The following is a 20,910-nucleotide window of genomic DNA, read 5'->3' as shown; positions in this document are numbered from 1 at the left end:
TATCTTTTACTTATAAAAAGACTCGTAAAAAATTACAAGTTCTAGTTGCCTTTTTAATTAACCGAAAATCGGAGGGCAACTAGGCTTCCTCCCCCGCTCTTTTTTTCTCAAAATCATTCAATCAAAATTATGAGAAAGCCATTTAGCTAAAATAAATAAATATACAAATTTCGTTTTAATTATTCCTCTGCGGAGAGCCAAAATCAAAACATGCATTGATTCAAAAACGTTCAGAAATTAAATAAAAAAAACAAGTTTTTTAAATGAAAGTAAGGAGCGACATTAAAACTTAAAACGAACAGAAATTACTCCGTATATGAAAGGGGCATTTCCTTCTCAACGCCCCGCTCTTTACGCTAAAGTTTTTTACTGTTTTAAAATGTAGAGTTAAGAGAAAGAGTCAGACTTTAGCGTAAAGAGCGGGGCGTTGAGAAGGAAAAGCCCCTTTCATATACGGAGTAATTTCTGGTCGTTTTTAGTTTTAATGTCGCTCCTTATTTTCATTTAAAAAACTTGTTTTTTTTATTTAATTAAAATTAAAACATCGATACATCGATGTTTTGTTTAATCAAATTATTGCCCAACACTAACGGAGATATCTACACTTTTGGAACATGATTAGAGGCTCTTCAGTTACTCCCTGTTTGCCCCTGGAGGTATAGGATGACCTAAGGTCTGAGCGAAACTTCTTTTACGTTTGTAATTCGCTGATGAATGGTCTGCGTAGCGCAGGTACCAACCTCCTGATTTTCTGCCTTCAGATGGGAGTGCCATGCATGGTTTGGGGCAAATCATCCAAAGCTTCCCGTATTTTTCTTCCAGATTTCTCCGGGTACCCGTTTAGAGCTGGGTCAACTCTGCTAGAGCTGATCAGTGACATTCAAAACCAAATAACCAGCCACACAAGGACTCCAACCCCTGTCCTCAGGATTTCAATTCTAGCGCGCTAACCACTCGGCTAGGACAGGTCTGAGTTAAGGTCAGAAAAAAAGTACAATTTATGTGGATACCCAAAAAGAAGAGAACATAATAGATTATCAGTTATTTTTAACACAAAACTTGTTGTTTGCAACACTGAGCAGCTGCAACCCCTGACCCAATCAATGATCAAACTACTTAAAAATCTTAATTTGGTTAATTGTTTTGTCGCATTAAAAATGACTTCTCTTCTTTTATTCTGTTCAATAAAAGAGGTAAACTTGAGTTTCTCAATAATGTTCTCCGCTGCTAAAATGTCAACTATGATAATAACATTTTAAAATTTTAGAGCATTATCCGAATTTGGGAGAAAATAATTCCATATAATGGAGTCAATAAAATAAGTGAATTTTCCTAATTTTTTAATGCTTTCCTTGATTAACAAAGAATTGCAGTAGCAAAATGAGTGATTTCTCCAAAGAACAACCAGAGCTAAGAGCTCATATGGCGCTTGTGACGAGGTCGGAAGAGCCAAGAGCCAAGAGCTCATATGGTATGAGCTCTAGCAAAATTCTAAGAATCAATAGATTGCTTTAAAAGGAAAATCAGAGGGTTAATATCGGTCGGGATTTAAAGTAAGAGCTCTGAGTCAAGAGATCCTTCTAAAGATCCGATCACCTACTCGTAAGTTAAAAATACCTCAATTTTTCGAATTTTTCCTCTCCCTTCAGCCCCCCAGATGGTCGAATCGGGGAAAACGACTTTATCAAGTCAATTTGTGCAGCTCCCTGACACGCCTACCAATTTTCATCGTCCTAGCACGTCTAGAAGCACCAAACTCGCCAAAGCACTGAACCCCACCACTTAGCTCCACCAAAGAGAGCGGACCCAGTCCCGTTACGTCAATCACGTATCTATGACATTTATAAGCGTCCCCCTCCAACTCCCCCCAATGTCAAAAGATCTGGTCGGGAATAGAAATAAGAGCTCTGAGACATGAGTTCCCTCTAAATATCAAATTTCATTAAGATCCGGTCACCCGTTCTTAAGCTAAAAATACCTCAATTGTTCTGATTTTTCCAAATTAACAACCCCCAGCTCCCTCAAAGAGAACGGATCCGTACCAATTGTGTCAATCTCGTGTCTATAACTTGTGCTTATTCTGTCCACCAAGTTTCATCTCGATCCCTCAGCTCTAAGCGTTTTCCGAGATTTTAGGTTCCCCTCCTCAACTCCCCGCGATCCAGTTGGGATTTAGAATAAGAGGTCTGAGACACAATATTCTTCCAAACATCAAATTTCATTAAGATCCCATCACCCGCTCGTAAGTTAAAAATACTTCATTTTTTCTATTTTTCCGAATTAACCGACCCCCCACTCCCCTCCCCAGATGGTCAAATCGCGAAAACGACTATTTCAAATTTAATCTGGTCTGTTCCCTGATACGTGTGCCAAATTTCATCATCCTAGCTTACCTGGAAGTGACTAAAGTAGCAAAACCTGGACTGACAGACCGACAGAATTTGCGATTGCTATATGTCACTTGGTTACTACCAAGTACCATAACAAGAGCTAACAGCTCATATGGCACTTGCGACGAGGCGAGAAGAGCTAAGAGCCAAGAGATCATATGGTATGAGCTGTAACAAAATTCTATGAATCAATAGATTGATTTAAAAAGGAAAATAAGAGGCTTAATGCCGGTCAGGATTTAAAATAAGAGCTCTGAGTCACGATGTCCTTCTAAATATCAAAATTCATTAAGATCCGATCACCCACTCGTAAGTTATAAATACCTAATTTTTTTCTAATTTTTCCTCTCCCTTTGGCCCCCCAGATGGTCGAATCTGGGAAAACGACTTTATCAAGTCAAATTGTGCAGCTCCCTGACACGCCTACCAATTTTAATCGTCCTAGCACGTCCAGAAGCACCAAACTCGCCAAATCACTGAACCCTCCCCCAACTCCCCAAAAGAGAGCAAATTCAGTATGATTCTGTCAATCACGTATCAAGGACATTTGTTTATTCTATCCACCAAGCTTCATCCCGATTCCTCCACTCCAAGTGTTTTTCCAAAATTTCCTCCTCCAACTCCCCCCAATGTCAAAAGATCTGGTCGGGATTTGAAATAAGAGCTCTGAGACATGAATTCCTTCTAAAATTCAAATTTCAATAAGATCCGATCATCTATTCATAAGAGAAAAATACCCTAATTTTCACCCTCCAGATTCCGGTTTCCCCCTCCAACTCCCCCCAATGTCACAGGATCTGGTCAGAATTTAAAATTAGAACTTTAAAGCACAAGATCCTTCTAAATATCAAATTTCATTAAGATCTGGTCACCCTTTCTCAAGTTACAAATACCTCAATTTTCAAAATTATTAGATCCGATCACTCCTTCGTAAGTTAAAATGCGTCATTTTTTCTTATTTTTCAGAATTAACCCCCCCCCCCCAATAGAGCGGATCCGTTCCAATTATGTAAATCACGTATATAAGACTTCTGCTTAGTTTTCCCACCAAGTTTTATCCCGATCCCTCCAATCTAAGCGTTTTCCATGATTTTAGGTTCCCTCACTCCAAACTTCCCCCAATGTCACCATATCCGGTCAGGATTTAAAAGAAGAGCTTTGAGACACTATATCCTTCTGAATATCAAATTTCATTGAGATCCGATCACCGATTCGTAAGTTAAAAATACCTCATTTTTTCTAATTTTTCAGAAATAACCCCCCCCCCTCCAAATACCCCAAAGAGAGCGGGTCCATTCCTTTAATGTCAATCATGTATCTAGGACTTGGGCTTATTTTTCCCACCAAGCTTCATCCCGATCCCTCCACTCTAAGTGTTTTCCAAGTTTTAGGTTTCCCCCTCCCAACTCCCCCCCAATGTCACCAGATCCAGTCGGGTTTAAAATAAGAGTTCTGAGACACGATATCCTTCTAAATATCAAATTTTACTGAGATCCGATCACCCGTTCGTAAGTTAAAAATACCTCATTTTTTCTAATTTTTCAGAAATAACAAACCCCCTCCCCCACTACCCCAAAGAGAGCGGATCCGTTCCGTTTATGTCAATCATGTATCTAGGACTTGTGCTTATTTTTCCCATCAAGTTTCATCCCGATCCCTCCACTCTAAGTGTTTTCCAAGATTTTAGGTTTACCCTCTCCAACTCCCCCCAATGTCATCATATCCGGTCGGGATTTAAAAAAGGAGCTCTGAGACACATATCATTCCAAAAATCAAATTTCATTAAGATCCCATCACCCGCTCATAAGTTAAAAATACTTCATTTTTTCTATTTTTTTCCGAATTAACTGGCCCCCCACTCCCCCCCCCCCCAGATGGTCAAATCGGGATAACGATGGCTATTTCTAATTTAATCTGGTCCGTTCCCTGATACGCTTGCCAAATTTCATCGTCCTAGCTTACCTGGAAGTGCCTAAAGTAGCGAAACCAGGACCGACAGACAGACCGACAGAATTTGCGATTGCTATGTCACTTGGTTAATACCAAGTGCTATAAAAACGAACCGCAAGATAGATTTATATCGCTATAATTCCGACTAGAGAGTATGAGCTTTTCGTTCTTTGTTTATTTTTCTTGTATATTTCCAATTTTTGCGAATTCCTACCGCGTTTTTTAAGTGAAGGCACAAGATGGCATGTTATCTTTATAAACATCTTTCCGACGATATTTCAATCTTATATTATCTTTCTGTGATTACTCCTTTTTCTTCTTTCTTTTTTTATCCAAAATGTTTTTAATTTTTTCATATTGGATGAGCCACAAATTGCTTTTGAGCGATAGAATTGACCTGATACTTAAAAAAATAAGATAAGATCTTCATTTAACAGCGTGGATTATTATAATCTCCTTATGAAATTTAAAAAATACTTTTTCTAATAATGTACAAGGTGATCCATATAATTTGTAACTTGGCTCATTAACTAACTTCTGTTCTTCCAATGTATTTTTAAATTCTTTCTCATCCGAAAAGACACAGGAAGTGGCCAAAAACCATTTCTCCTCCGGATAGTCCTAATATAGGTCGCTTGTCGCTTGAAAGGACATACAAGCAGTATTTAATCCAAGATCAAGCGCAACTTTTACATAAATTTTTTGTTTCTTTGTTTCTGAATTAACAACCATTAACCAGGTTGTTTGCGCCTCTTTCTAAAATCCATTTTATCTCTTTCTCTCGCTTTCTAAATCTAATCAGTTAAATTAATTTGTAAACATCTTAGTAAAAATGAATTACTTACGTGTAAAAGGCCTGAATTTATATTTTCCTTGAGATTGTCTCCGACTCCCATAAATGGCAGAGTACCGGTTAGGAGTACATGCAAAAATACACCTAAGGCCCAAATGTCTGACGATTTACCATGTGGCTGTTGATTCATTTGTTCAGGACTTTGGAATTGAGGTGCGCTGTTTATTATAGAAGCTATAAAATTAAGGAACTGTTTTAGTTATTTATTCGTTGAATTCTTAGTTAAATATAGTTTACACTACAAAAATGAACACTAAGAAGAAAGTATATGGATTGGGCAAGGCAGGAAAACAGTCCTTGTATATGTCCAATGGCATTTGCAATCCCATCATTAAGGCTTATTTTGAAAATAGATCTTTAAACCTAAAATCATTATTTTAATGGTTAAAAAAGAGTTGCTTTATTCAAGCTTCTAATCGAAAAGCACTGACTCCAGCCTTATTCAGAGGAGCAAATGCAATAGTATCCTTCTAATGTATCTTGGATAATCCAAAACCATCCCCTGCAAGGGCATATCCACGATTTTTTTTTATACAAAAAAACTATTATAAAAAACACAACCAAAATTGTTTATATGCATTTTTTTATGACTTTGCTATTCGGACAAAATTTTCGGGGTAGGGGGAGGGGGGTGAAACCCGAAAAGGCAAATGCTCATTTGCTCAATCAGGGAAACTCTTTTGCAAATAATTGGTTAAGAAAAATGAGAAAAAAAGATTTGAAGGAGATTTGAAATCTGGGTAAATTCCTGTAACTACGACTGAGTCATAGAGTTCTCTAATTATGGATTTGTGCTGAATTATATAAACATATTTATGTGTTCGACAGTAAGTGATGTCACTTGGTGATTGATGTCCTGTTCGTTTTGTCACTCCCATTGCTGGCTTTTATAAAAAATAAACTATTATTATATTACTATTCGATTCAGCCTACATTCAGTGCAATGCAGAAACACATGTTAAGTACACAATTTTTCTTTAGAAAATCGATTATTGAAGGCGATGAATAAGAAATTCCCGATTTCATCAGTCGGACCTTTAAATTTTACTAGATTTACATTAAATTTACTATTATGATGTCTCAACTGTATTAGAAATCCTATTTTGCTTTGTGTTTTCCGTAAAGCGCTCGTTTAGTAAACAACTTCAATAAAATTCTTACTGTGCAAATCTCCTGTTTCTTGAAATTGGCCCCTCTATTTTTAGCAAGGCAAGTTCTTGCTGTTAAGCTCATCAAATCCAAGGAAGTTATAATTGGTGGGATGAGTATTCCCACTGAGCAGAAATGCAGTTTAAATAAGTTAATATGTTTTGCCGATAATACAAGTGTATAAAAGTGTCTTAAAAGGCGGAGCTTTAGTCAAATGCTTAGTTTGCACTGTTCCGAGGTATCGTAATTTTTCCACAAGTATAATTGGAGTAAGAGCAAACATGAGCCTTTTCTGAGACCATTGAATGAGCGAAAATTTCTGGAAAATTGCTCTTATAATCTTTTTTTTAAACTTAGACAGCCCTTCAAGGATATGCGTCTAGATAAAGCACTATATGAACCCCTCAAAGAAATTCTGATCTAAGGATTAGAAACTACAATAACTTTAAACATGCAAATTTAACCCTTGTATAAAATTAATAAATTTGGGTTAAAAAAATAAAATTTGTCAGTGTAGCACAGTAGACTTAGAATATCTATATTTTCTTCGTTTATCATAAGTCCGAATGATATATTCAAATGGATGAAAGGATTTGAGTTTTTCAGATTACAGCAGAAATTACAAACTTATTTCTCGGGAAACCAAACCCTAACAAATTTAATTTGAGTTAAAATTTGAGTACATTTGTAATTAAAATCACCAGTCATTTATATATTACGACCTAAACATAAATATTGCTTATAGAAAAATATCAAACTTTTCTGATCCTAATTTTAACACTGATAAAAAAAAAACGATATCTCATCCTTTAAAACGGTCACTGGAAATAATTGTTACATTTTTGCAATATTTTGCCAAGATAATGTTTGGGCAAAGAGTTTCAACGACGAACTCTGATAAAACTTGCCAAATTTTTTTTATCGCTACTTCACTACAATACTTATTTTGTAAATATGTATGTACCATGAACAAGTAACACTAATTAATCAATTAGTCCCTAAGGGAACTTCGTGACATGACTAATAAGAGAAAATGCGTGATGTCCACTTAATGGGAGGCGACTTTAATGTCAAAATGATTATCTCAGCAAATCTTGACAAAATTGGATATAATTTGAAAATAACATATGTTAGGGGACTTAATGACATGAGCAATAGGAGCAAATGTGTGGTGCTCACTTAATGGGGGGGGGGCCTTTAATGTCAAAATGATCATCTCTGCACATCTTGACGAAATTGAACTTAATTTGAAAATAACATACATTAGTCCAAAAGATTAGCTAAGAACCGCGGAATAATATATCAAATCTTCCATTTTTTACCAACCTACCATTTATCATCTGCCATTTTAGGTCTAAATATAGTGTCTAGCATTCTATGGGACTATCCACTAAATCTTGCACATTTGGACCCTACATGGCAACAAAGTTTGAGCGGAATAACAACTTTAAATTGCTATAGGCAAGGCTTATGAGATGCCTACATTTTATGCTTCAATTCTTAAACTAGCAACTTAAGCTAGCAAGATTACAAGCTCTAATAAATTGTATTGCAGAAAACCCGATTACTTTTTATTCGGACATATACCCAGGAATTATTTTCAGGGAGGGGTAAATTCAAACAAATGTAAACATAACTGGCAAATTGCACAAGGAGCATAGCAAATTTCAGAGAGAATCGTAACATATTTCTTAGATTTCAAAGGGACAGTCCCCTCAGCTTCCATAAAGCTTTATTTTGAGCAAATCACAACTAAAATATTATTGTGATCTGGGCTTAAAAAAAAAAATTGTCAATCAATCAACGAAAGGTGATCATATGAAGTTTAATCAACTTTCTTATTTTTTTTGTGCATGTGGATGTTTTTTCTATTGTTTTAGAGTCTCAGTCTTGGATATTTCGATTACTTGCCCTACCAGTGGCTGACAAAGATTTCGACAATTTTTCTGTTTTCCAAAAAAAATTTTTTTTATTCTTTTTTTCTACTTTTTTTATGTTTCTCCTCTTTTCTTTGCGATAACTCATCAGTTAAGACAGCCAATGAATGTCTGACCAAGACATTGGGAATCTATTAAAGCATTCTGTCGATATCCCACAAAAAAACTTATTCGTTTACTCATTTATTTGGGTAGAAACAAAGATTGTCCGACGACATATGCCTCCCCCCCCCCCAAAAAAAAAAAAAATTCAACTCATCCCCAGTCATACAAGGTATGCTTAAAAAAATACATATAATATTCGGCACCTATTAATGAATCTTACTGACAATGTGTAATGTCAGCAATTAAAAACACTACCTTGCCTTCAAGTTTCCAGGATAATAAAAAAAAAAAAAAACAACTTTACTCTCTTGAAAGGGTAAGAAACCAACTGACTCTAACTATAAAAGAACTGTGGAGGAATACTAGATCCAGGAGCCCATTGTATAGCCTCAAGCGGTTGGCTAAGTGGTACAGACACTTATCAATTATATAAAGTAAGATCAAAAATCAAAGAATGATGTGGCTTAAGAGTAAAAATTCATATGCTTTAAATACAATTAATCAGAATTCACATTAGGAAGGAACTATACCGGCTTTGTAGCATTTTCACCGAACATGACAGACAAGCAAACGAGATAAAGCGGTATCTATAAGTCTCAAATATGTTATGCATGCCAAGTTTCAATGTTAATATCCCAGATGGCTATCGCATCAAGGAAGACAATTATCAGGTCCCATGAACCCTGTAGGCATGAGAATGAGTCACACATGTACACAGTACAGTAAGACGGCACTAGACCCTTAAGGTGCAAACCGGCGGTGCTAATCTCCATTTCATGGCCCTTCAGCCAGGAAGTACAATGGGGGGTTGGGGACCAGCCATCCTGTGCTTTCACACATCCTTCCTGCTTACCTTCCCCAGATTTTTCCAGGTACCCATTTAGAGCTGGGTCGACTCTGACTGAGCTTACAGAGTCACGCCACTGACCCCCGTCCTAAACTAAATAACTGGTTGCAACTGGGATTGAAACCCGTGCCCCTTGGACACAGAATTCCCACACCAGCGCGCCAACCACTCAGCCAGGACGGCTTAAAAGCCGTATATGTACACATGTACACAAGAATTTACTTTGACAAGGAATAGGTCCAATTAATCAGAATAGGAAAAATAGTGTCACTTAAAATTCCAAGAAATCATGGAAGAAAACACTGGAATCGTAATATTTCAGAGAGCCCGGAGTGACCCTGACGTAAATTTCAGGTGTAGCAACCCTGGTCTAAATTGAATTCAACCTTCGAGCATTTGAATAAAAAACTAAAAGCATGTCATAACAAGATTTACCGCACATGGCTAATTCATTCTTCTCCAATTGTACTGCGGCTGAGAATCCTCGTAATTTCACAGGAGCTGAGTTGTCTCTGTTACCCAGTAAAACACAGCTAGGTCGAATGCCTCGATGAATAATATCATTGTCGTGGCAGTATTTTACAGCTTCTAAAACTTGTTTCAAGTAATGGCTGAAAAAAAAACAGAAAATCAAATATATCCCTTATGAAACAAACACAACTTATAAACAATAGGGGAATTTTCAAGACAGTGAAATTCAATTCAGTGAATGTTTCGGCCCTGTGTCCAAGGGCCGTCAACAGCACAACACCAGAAACAAAGAAACAAATATATATATATATATATATATATATATATATATATATATATATATATATATATATATATATATATATATATATATATATATATATATATATATATATATATATATATAGACTTACATTAAAAGGTGAAAATTAAAACTAAAAATGTTTTTTTGGAACTTTTTAAAACAGCCCTAGCATCCTTACTTCAACGAAGTTCAACCAGGACTGATAAATAAAATGACGTGAGATGATAAATTTATTCAAACAAAACAAAACAAAATAATTAAATACGGATTTTCAAAGCTAATCTTACTTTTTTGGCAGCTTGCCTCAAAGGCCTTTTTGTAACTGGTTCAAAACTATTATAAATTGGTCTAGTGAAATTTGTCCCGATTTATATCCCTTGACAAAGAAGCATACTGCCAGAAATATTGAGAGAAAAAAAAACAGTAGGTAGGTAGGTAGGTTTTATTTTTATCCACAATATAAACATAAATAAAAATGACAACACTAATAAATTATTGCATCAAAAAGAAAGTCCGAAGGACTTGTGCTTCAAATTCATATTATGATTTATATCTTATAAATATATATTTTAATATAACATTTCATGATTATCCACCTAGCCTATCTTATATATAAAAACAACAACACATACACATGAACACAATGTAACAAAATAATCCTATTAAATATTATTTACCGGTTTCAGCCCCACCCCAAGAAACTGCGAAAAAAAGACATCAAAAACCCCCGCCCTTCAAAATCTATTAGTTAAATAAAATGTTTTCAATTTATTTTTAAACTTGTATAAGTGACACACTCACTATCACTAAATAAATTTATCATCTCACATCATTTTATTTATCAGTCCTGGTTGAACTTCGTTGAAGTAAGGATGCTAGGGCTGTTTTAAAAAGTTCCAAAAAAACATTTTTAGTTTTAATTTTCACCTTTTAATGTAAGTCTATATCTATATATATATATATATATATATATATATATATATATATATATATATATATATATATATATATATATATATATATATATATATATATATATATATATATATATATATATAGTAGTTTGTGGGTTCATTTTTATAACTGTGCACATATTGTGGATACTTAATTTTGCTTAACTTAGTATAAATAGTGTCTTTCGATTTAGCTCACAATAACATCAAGAATATATTTTAGAATTAAAGAGCCAAAACTCTTAGGTAGATTTGACAAAAAGCACATTTAAAGACTCTTTAACTCAAAATCAAATTGACTCCTCTTCCTCAAAAAAAAAAAAAATCCCTTTAAGTGTTTCAACTTGATACCCCAAACCATAACGAAGATATTACAGACAGGCTATTTTTGATAGCCTAGACACACAGAGTGCTTCCCAAGCAGCTGGCAGCAGACACGGTCCAAGCAGTTCCTGAAGATCCTTGATGCCAAGCAAGGTAGATACACCCAGTTCCCGCCACAAGAACAAATAAGTAAACACGGAATGTCTTTTGATTACCTTAATAATTAACCGTGCATATATTTCAATGGGGGCTTACGACACGAAAAAGTTTTCGTGGGTCATAGACGTGATGCCTTATCTTCTTTCCCCTCCCCCAAAAGAAAATGCGATTCTCTTCTTCCTACACTAACCCATATTTCCTTCAAAAGTGCCTAATAGTTTCAATCCCAATTCCGGTTGTCCTCTGCCTTCGATTTATCTCTTCAAAATAAAAATCTGTAATCAATTAGACACTCCCTGAAAACTTAAACTCAATCCTTCCAAACATTTCTGAGATACTGCAGACAATTAGACAAATCCCGCATATCTGCTTTTTATTTACTAAGGTGTACGTGTCGTTTACACAGAATATGCCCTTGGGAAGCACTGAGATCCTTAGCCAATCAAACAACCCCGAGGAACTACTAACTGACCGACCAGACAACCAAGACTAAACGCCATTTTTTTTTTCTTTTGTTTTTTATTAAAACCTGTATGTCACCATTAAGTAGATAACATAATTTGGGACCATTCACTCAGGAGCTCTGGGAGTAATATTAACCATGGAGATGCATATACTACACCTTTCCACCATCACAAAATTTTGATCCGTTATCATAGAGGTTACGTTACGAGGGGACCGGCTGGCAGGAAAGGGTATGGAAGGGAGGCTGATTACGCTCCAATCACTTCCAACCGTTGAAAAGCGCCCTTAAAAATTTGAAATCCCAATCGAATTAGCCCCCTCCCATTTTTCTATAAAAACCATAATGTTAACTGTAACTGACTTAAGAATTACATAAATTTCAGCGATCCAATTCTAAAACGAAGGAAGAACTCCGGGCTGTATCAATGGATCCTTGCCATGACATTGAATAAATCGGGTTTCTACTTTTGTCTAGGAGCACTTCTGCTCCTAGTCTACTATACGGTAAAAGCATATGGTCAAACTTTATACTTTGGACTGGTCTTAACGCAATTGACCCTAAATATTTTGTTAAATCTTTTCTTATTATATCTTTACTAAAGCCACCAAAAACAGTTAGAAAAAAATACCGAATAAAGGTATTTTCGCTAGTGTTTACTGAAGTCGCTATTAACGAAGAGTCCTGTCGTTAAACAAAAAAATTCAAGCCGTGTAAAACTGAGCTCACTAAATTAAAAAAATATCCTCAAGTAATTCTACTTAGAAAACTCAACCTACAGAATTTTGAATCCGCTAACCTTCGACATAAACTAAGCTCCTTGAGTAATTATAATCTATTCAGCAATTATATAATATGTAGATACTAAATAAGATATATCTTTTAAACCTCAGATGATGCTACCAGGTACTCCTTCCACCATAAACACGGTTCGCTCTCCAGTCTCGTAAAGATCTTGCCATTACTGCTGGGGTTGGCTTTTTTCGGCAAGACACCAATTTATGAATTCACTGCATAAAAAGTTCGCTTTTGTAAGTGTTTTAAGCAATAAACATGTTTTTTGGAGAGGTCCGGACATTGTTATTGGTTCCAATAAGTTTGAATAGCATCAATAAAACATCTTAACAAGTAATATAACGGCTATTCCTTATTGAAGAAGTTAAAGAGCGCTTCCAGAGCATGTGCCCTGTCGGGGTATTTTAAAGAGAGGACCTCTAAGTACTCAGGTTCTATTCAAGTAGAAAAGACTTAATAAATTGAAAAATATAAAGAAAAGTCAAACTTGCCTAGCAACTGCTTCGCTGTAAACAAAACCTGAGGAGGCTCGCTCGACAATTTCTGAGCACAAGTTTCCACCTTCCATACTGTAAGAAAAAGCCAAATATAAAATCTGAATAAGAATCTATGAAACAAGCCATGAAGCCCATAAAAACTAATAGCAACGGTAAATCATTGAAGTAAATGATAAAAACGGGCTGTAGTCACTTATATGGACTATTTTTTTCTTACCATAATAAAACATTAACCCACTGAAAGATTGCAACTCTTAAATATCTAAACAACAAACCAACAAAAAATTTATGGAAAAAAAAACTGAGGATACAAAAACAAAGAATTTCAAATAGCAAAACAACTGAACATTGATTCAACATATCACAACAATGGATTCTTGATCAGTGATTAGGTCATTAAGAGAACTGATTTTCAAGATGGCTGAATTATTTTCTGGTTTAGCTAAAACGCGGCCACCATGAGTCCACACATTCCTAACACCAAATTTATCTCGTGCCACATTTAGCAGTTGTTCACGCTTTGGTGTTAAGTACTCAGATTTAAATACTTTTGATTGGACCAGTTTCTTTTTGTTCGCAAACACGCACTTTGCACAATCAGTAGGATAAAAGTTGACAAGAGCAGGCGGGATAAAATCAGCCACTAAAGTTGCTCGAGAAATTAAGCGTTCGGTTGACTTAATATCTGTAATAATCATGCCGATCCCCAACTTAGTACCAAATATTAACACTGAGAAACACTGACCTACTAGTCAGTGTTTCTCCACCTGTCTGAGACAGTCCGTGGATAAGAAGAGCATTCGACCTTCTTTCCTGTTCTAGATGGTCGTTGCGGTATTCTAGAATCTCCACCTGTCTGAGACAGTCCGTGGATAAGAAAAGCATTCGACCTTCTTTCCTGTTCTAGATCGTCGTTGCGGTATTCTAGAATCTCCACCTGTCTTAGACAGTCCGTGGATAAGAAAAGCATTCGACCTTCTTTCCTGTTCTAGATCGTCGTTGCGGTATTCTAGAATCTCCACCTGTCTGAGACAGTCCGTGGATAAGAAAAGCATTCGACCTTCTTTCCTGTTCTAGATCGTCGTTGCGGTGTTCTAGAATCTCAAGACGATTTCCTAGCGCTATAATTTGAGCATGAAACCCTTTCAGCATTTTTCAATGCTAGGAAACTTGGAACTGCACTCCAGATTGATCGTATCATAGATCTCAGTGACCATAGTATTAATTACTTGTTCATTGATCGCAATTGACGAAGATTTTCTTTTAATCTGGCAATTTCAAGGGAGAGTTGTGAGAGTTAGAGATGAGAGTGAAGAGACACTGTGTCCTGGGCCAATTCCCATTATTTCTTTACACACATCCGGAAATGTGGCAAGTTCAATGAATGCACTTTGAACCCCTTTTATTATGTCTTTGAAGCATTGGTGAAATTTTCTTCAAAGGGCAAAATGAACGCCTCACTTAATGATGCTTTTTCATGTGATCCGTACCCAAAATACTTTATAAGATTTTTCCGTCTTCAATACGGTTATGGCATCTACTCGAGCAGGCCATAAAGGATAGCCGTAAAATTACCAAATGCAACACCGTTCATATTATAATGTCAAATTCTTCATACAGAAAAACCTGTAAAACAGGTTTTGCGAAAGACAAATACATAGCTCATTGATTTTCTGAAGTCAAAATCAACAATTTCGTACAAATCACTCAAAGAGAGTTCACTAAAACTTAAATGTGCTTTTCTTTTTCAAAGTCACATAGCAGATGCAAATAAAAAATAGTACAGAAAAGTATACTACAATCTATAACAGAAATAAAGAGAAAAAGAGAGATTACTGTCTTATTCTTTCATATTAATTAAAAAAAATCCACTAGACAAGTTTTCCAAAGAAAAGTAAAGAGCTCCATTAAGCCAAGAATGAACAAAAATTAAGTTAAATAATCTTCCAAGCGTAAAACTACCACAAACCACTATGAATAAATAAATGATACTCAAAACGAACAGATATTACAATAAATAGCCGAGCCAAACTCAAAACGAGTAGGCCTGATAATCCCCACGCCTTCTCAAGACCAGAAAAAATTTGCGCTTTGCTCAAAGAAAAAACAACAAACAAATGACCGTGGGTTGTCAGTTTTGACATTTATTGCTCAAGGTTTTGATAATTTTTTATTTATGAAAGTAAGAAATGTGAAAACATTTCAAACAGATTTTGTTTTTAGTAAAGCTCAAATTGTCACAGCATTTGAACACACTAAAGAGGCCTACTTTCAGTCCTACTCCCTCAGCGGAAGCATTTCAGCTCCAGAGAACATAATGGAAAGGTGCAATTTCAGATTATTCAAAAGCAAGACAGGCAACCTTTTTTTCTTTGATATTTCTTGGATTATGTTCCATTTTCAGCCATATAGTTTTTTTTTCAGTTTCTGGTTCATGTTTTGGCAGTGATACGAAAAATGTAAATAGCCTGATAATGACACGGCAAAGGATTTGTCAATATATCGCATAAAATAAGAATTGAAGCCGGAATACCCAAAGCTACAGTTAACCTGAAACAACTTCTCAAGTTAAATCAATTTTCAATCTTTAAATCAGTCTTTAATCATTTTTTCCCGTTAGTATCAATCATTTACAAGACCGAACCTTTTTTATTCTTTTAAACTCCTTTTCCACATCAACTGCTTGAAGATCAAATCGTTACAGGTAGCCTGAAACAACTTGTCTAGTTACATCAATTTTCAATCTCTAAATCAGTCTTTAATCATTTTTTTCCCGTTAGTATCAATCATTTACAAGACCGAACCTTTTTATTCTTTTAAACTCTTTTTCCACATCAACTGCTTGAAGATCAAATCGCTACAGGTAAGCTGAAACAACTTCTCTGGTTACATCAATTTTCAATCTTTAAATCAGTCTTTAATCATTTTTTCCCGTTAGTATCAATCATTTACAAGACCGAACCTTTATTATTCTTTTAAACTCTTTTTCCACATCCACTGCTTGAAGATCAAATCGCTACAGGTAACCTGAAACAACTTCTCTAGTTACATCAATTTTCAATCTTTAAATCAGTCTTTAATCATTTTTTCCCGTTAGTATCAATCATTTACAAGACCGAACCTTTTTTATTCTTTTAAACTCCTTTTCCACATCAACTGCTTGAAGATCAAATCGTTACAGGTAGCCTGAAACAACTTCTCTGGTTACATCAATTTTCAATCTTTAAATCAGTCTTTAATCATTTTTTTCCCGTTAGTATCAATCATTTACAAGACCGAACCTTTATTATTCTTTTAAACTCTTTTTCCACATCCACTGCTTGAAGATCAAATCGCTACAGGTAACCTGAAACAACTTGTCTAGTTACATCAATTTTCAATCTTTAAATCAGTCTTTAATCATTTTTTTTCCCGTTAGTATCAATCATTTTCAAGACCGAACCTTTTTTATTCTTTTAAACTCTTTTTCCACATCAACTGCTTGAAGATCAAATCGCTTAAGGACAAAAAAGTTCACCAAGCTCTCAATTATATAACTACGAGTTTATTTCAACATTGAGTTTATTCAGCATTTTCGTAATTTTTATAGCATTTTCTCTTCTAGTTCTAATTTAAGGCTCTTTCCAATTTTATTATATTTATTCTTCAAAATCGGTTTCACTTAGAGAATTGGACGGATTCACCGTTTTTTTTTTTTTTTTTTTTTTTTTTTTTTTTTTTTTTTTTTTTTTTTTTTTTTTTTTTTTTTTTTTTTAAGAAGATGGATTAAAAAAAGTGCCTATTCTTTTTACTACCATTCCCGTTTCTGTTTTAACCGTTACCCTTTGTCTTATACCCGTTTATTTTACCTGATAGCTATTGCCTAAACTCGCCAAGATTAGTTACAGAACGACAAAAAAACCGGCAGTTATCACTTTGAAGAATTTTCCCTTTTTCGTTTTTTCTTCTTTTCTTAGTATTATTCAAAAACTCTCAATTGTGACTTCAACTTATAGCAATGAGTAATTTTTCATTTGAAGAGAATATCCTATTTTGAAGAATACCCAAAGTCAGGACACCCTAAATGCTCTGAATTCGTTGCAAAATCCTTCACAGGGCACCGATACAAAACAGTAGGTTAATCAGTGATTTACATTAATTTTCTATCGGTGCAAATTCCAACAATATGCCCAAGGCTAGAACGGTTTTTGGCCTTGTGGCAAATATAAGCTCAGGGGCTGTCTCACCTTTTTTAATCTTGACATTTTTACCATTTAAAGACGTCATTTTGTCATGGCACATTTTTTTGTGGTTATTTTCATTTATAAACTGGCTTACCGATCGCGTGCTGCTGCAATCTGACTAAAAATTCAATCGAAATTCTCCTATGCAGAAACCTCTCCCCTCCACGTAAAGATAAAATCGTGCTTTTAAGTATTAAAGTATATGAAAAATTTTTCCCCGCGGAAACTTCCCCCTAAAAATTTTCCCACCCCCGCAGACAATTCTTCCATGAAAATCTCCCACAAAAAATCACCCTACATTTATATAAATTGTATATCTAATTTACGTCGATTGCAAATGCAAAGAGTCGGAAAAAGACATGCAAACAAAATTCATTTCCATATGGAAAATTCCTCTCGGCGGAATTATCCCCCCCCCCCTCACGACTCCTCCTAAAAAAAAATTCCCACAAGTATAATCACGACTCCTCCTAAAAAAAAAATTCCCACAAGTATAATAACAATATTATTTTTAAATTTGGTTTTTAAAGTATTAGGTTAAATACAAGATTAACAAAATTGTTAAATATGAAATTCAGAGAACATTGAAAAAAAAATTTTATAATTCCGGAAGTGTGTTTAATAACGAAATTATAACTAACCCGTATACTATAATTTTGTACATTAACAAAATTATAATAACAAAAATATAACCCGTTAATTTGCATTTAAGAATCACCACCATGGACAATTTAAAACGAACATTCTAGTGATAGTAGATGGTAGGTCGGAAATCTACAAATTACTCGATTTAGATCTAAAAAAAAATTAGTGTTGGGTTAAAGGTGCAGAGGTTTCAAATTTTGAAAAAAGACATAGAAACAAGCGACTTTCCTTGTATTCCTTCTCTTTTCAAAGAGAAGAAACTGAAGCTTGTTTAAGTAGGGTACATTTAGATCACAGACTTCGTTGTTTTACAGCAAAAATACAACTACAGGGGAACACACTAGTTTTATACTTAAACTTTAATTCAAAGCTAAGTTTCATATTAATTTCCAAGTAATTATTTGAGGGGGGCGCAACAACACTCTTATTTGTAGTAATTTAAGTTGGTTTAAAATTTAGAATACGTTTTCATTCCATCTGAGGTTCGAATGAAGTTTCTGTTTTTCTTTCCTGATAGTTCGCTCGTTTCAAATTTCAAATTCTATCTAACTTTTCATGGAGAGCCTTATTTAACAGTCATGTGGGATCAATGTCACAGTAACTTATATGAAACGAATGGAAACTTACAATTCGAAGACCATATAAAGCATCCCCTCTGAGCTATAGGTTTCTAATAATTCAACGATATGTGGGTGCTTTAGAAGATGGCATAACGTTGCTTCCCTCTTCAAATCTGGAAAAAATTCAATGGTTTTAAAAACTAATTCTTGTTTAATAGGAGGTACTTTAATAGGTCAGGAAGAAACATAACAGGTTACATAATTTAAATTTTTTAATGATTTTTATTTAAATAATTATTTCTTAAATAACTAATTAATTAAATGATTTTTATTTCTTTGTTTTCTAGAATTCTTTAAATAAATGTCTCAGCCTACTTTAAACGTCTGTTCAAACCACATTCAAAATTAAAGAAATTGACAAGAACCACACTGTCTTTCCATATCATTCATATGAAGATCTTTTTTTTATGAAGCTCTCTAGTTGGTAAAACAAGACAATTGATGAAATTGAAGCAATACAGCCGACATCCGTCAGATTCAAGAGATCAAGATCAGTCTTAAGCCTGATCTGCTCGAGGAATAGTGTAAGGCTCTTCAAATTTTGTCAATTTTCATGCCCTGTTTTACCTTTTCTCATGACACGTATTTAATATACGACTTGTTTTTTGTCGTATCAACTGTCTTCTAGAGCCCCACAGCAAAAATCGCGCATTTTCTTCATGTGTTCGATTCCTCTAGACGGACGGACAAATAATTTATTATTTGTTGAGGGGCTGCGCGGAAGGATCTTTCCATGGAGGTTTTTTTCATGTGGGGAAGAGAATTTTCCGTGAGGAAGTTTCTTCAACTGAAAGAAAGGAGCAATATCAAAACTTAAAACGAACATAAATTATTACATATTTGAGGGGTTTGCCCCCTCGTCAATACCTTGCTCTTAACGCTAATGTTTCTTAGTATTTTCAAAAGAACTATATATTCTAATCAATCGGTCTTTGTGATTCAGGGGTCATTCTTAAAGAATTGGAACAAAATTCAAACTTAGAGTAAACAGCGAGGGTGCAAACCCCCTCATACACGTAATAATTTCTGTTCGTTTTAAGTTTTAATGTTGCTCCTTTCTTTCAGTTGAAAAAATTTGTTTTTCTATTTAAATTTCTAATAATTTCTCAGACACTACCACAGCAATATTTGTATACATAGAAACAGTGTCAAAACCACTTATAATTGTATTTTCTGAGATACTTTCGTTTTGAGTTTTTAAACTAAATCTACCGAATTACATATGTATGAATTTTGAGCATAAAGCAAAGGTTTGAAGCCTGTACTTAACCATTTTCCAATATTGGAGGCGGGGGCTTTCGTACAAGCCACGATGGGCCTTAAGGGAATGCCTAGCTTATATAATTCTTATAACCCATAAAATTTTGAGCAAAAGTCCTATGGCAATTATTGGCACAATAATTAGGGGAGGGGAGAGGAAAGCAAGATCGTTCGTTCCAGGATATTGAGGCCGCAATAACAAAACTTCGAACTTTTGGATCGTCCGTTGGCACAAAAGATCAAATTAACCAACACTACCTCCTACCCACAATAGACTTCTATGTGCACTGCTACAGAGGGATGCTCTGAATTTAAACGAAAACTTGAATTTTTTGTCGTCGAAGGGGGGAGGGGTACCAATATTCCACCCCATGTAGAGCAATAACATCAATATCTCCATTTTTGACAGTGTCGCAACCCTATAGATGCCAATAACTTTGCAATCGAATATAGAGCGAAATAATCAAAACTAATTCAAATCCATAAGTTCTCGCTTATATGACATAATTTTAGATTAAAAGGGAGCTAAGTCCAAAATTGCATCCTACAGGTGTAAACCCTTTGGCAATTAAGGCTGCCCTTGTGGGTTCACTAATCAGCCTATCATTTCCCAACCCAAAAAAAAACCAGAAAATTATGAAAAATTATGCCAATAGTATAGTTTTAGATAAATTACATAAAAGAAGGCTACATATTTATAAGCCCAACCGGAAGAAAAAGAGTTCGAGCCTACCAGCCGTCAAATTCTACGTCTGGGTTCGACCCCTGTTTTTCAATGAGACAAGTTTTCTGCATACCGTTATGCTATCACCGTCAACTGATTTACGCTTCTAGTGGCATAGAAGTACGCTTTTATTTGGAGTAACCAGATTTGCGGGCATTTACAAGGCCATCCAACTCGATTTAAATAATTTTTCCTTTTTTACTATAAAAGTGTGACATTATTTTTTATCTAATAATAATAT

At 34.9% G+C, this 20,910-nt stretch overlaps 1 protein-coding gene across 1 annotated transcript in view; it reads right to left on the bottom strand.

The window, feature by feature from the left end:
• LOC136037154 (peripheral plasma membrane protein CASK-like) overlaps nt 1–20,910 on the bottom strand; it is a gene marked incomplete in the record, with an annotated part of 194,786 nt that overhangs the window by 153,983 nt on the left and 19,893 nt on the right. Inside the window, 4 exon segments of the mRNA XM_065719673.1 lie at nt 5,186–5,367; nt 9,667–9,842; nt 13,192–13,269; nt 18,693–18,798. Coding sequence (XP_065575745.1) covers nt 5,186–5,367; nt 9,667–9,842; nt 13,192–13,269; nt 18,693–18,798 — 542 coding nt within the window.

The sequence above is a fragment of the Artemia franciscana genome, chromosome 16 (genome assembly GCF_032884065.1).
Source record: "Artemia franciscana chromosome 16, ASM3288406v1, whole genome shotgun sequence".
Classification (NCBI taxonomy): domain Eukaryota; kingdom Metazoa; phylum Arthropoda; class Branchiopoda; order Anostraca; family Artemiidae; genus Artemia; species Artemia franciscana.
Note: the sequence above shows the minus strand (reverse complement) of the source record. Positions and strands in the feature narration are given on the sequence as shown.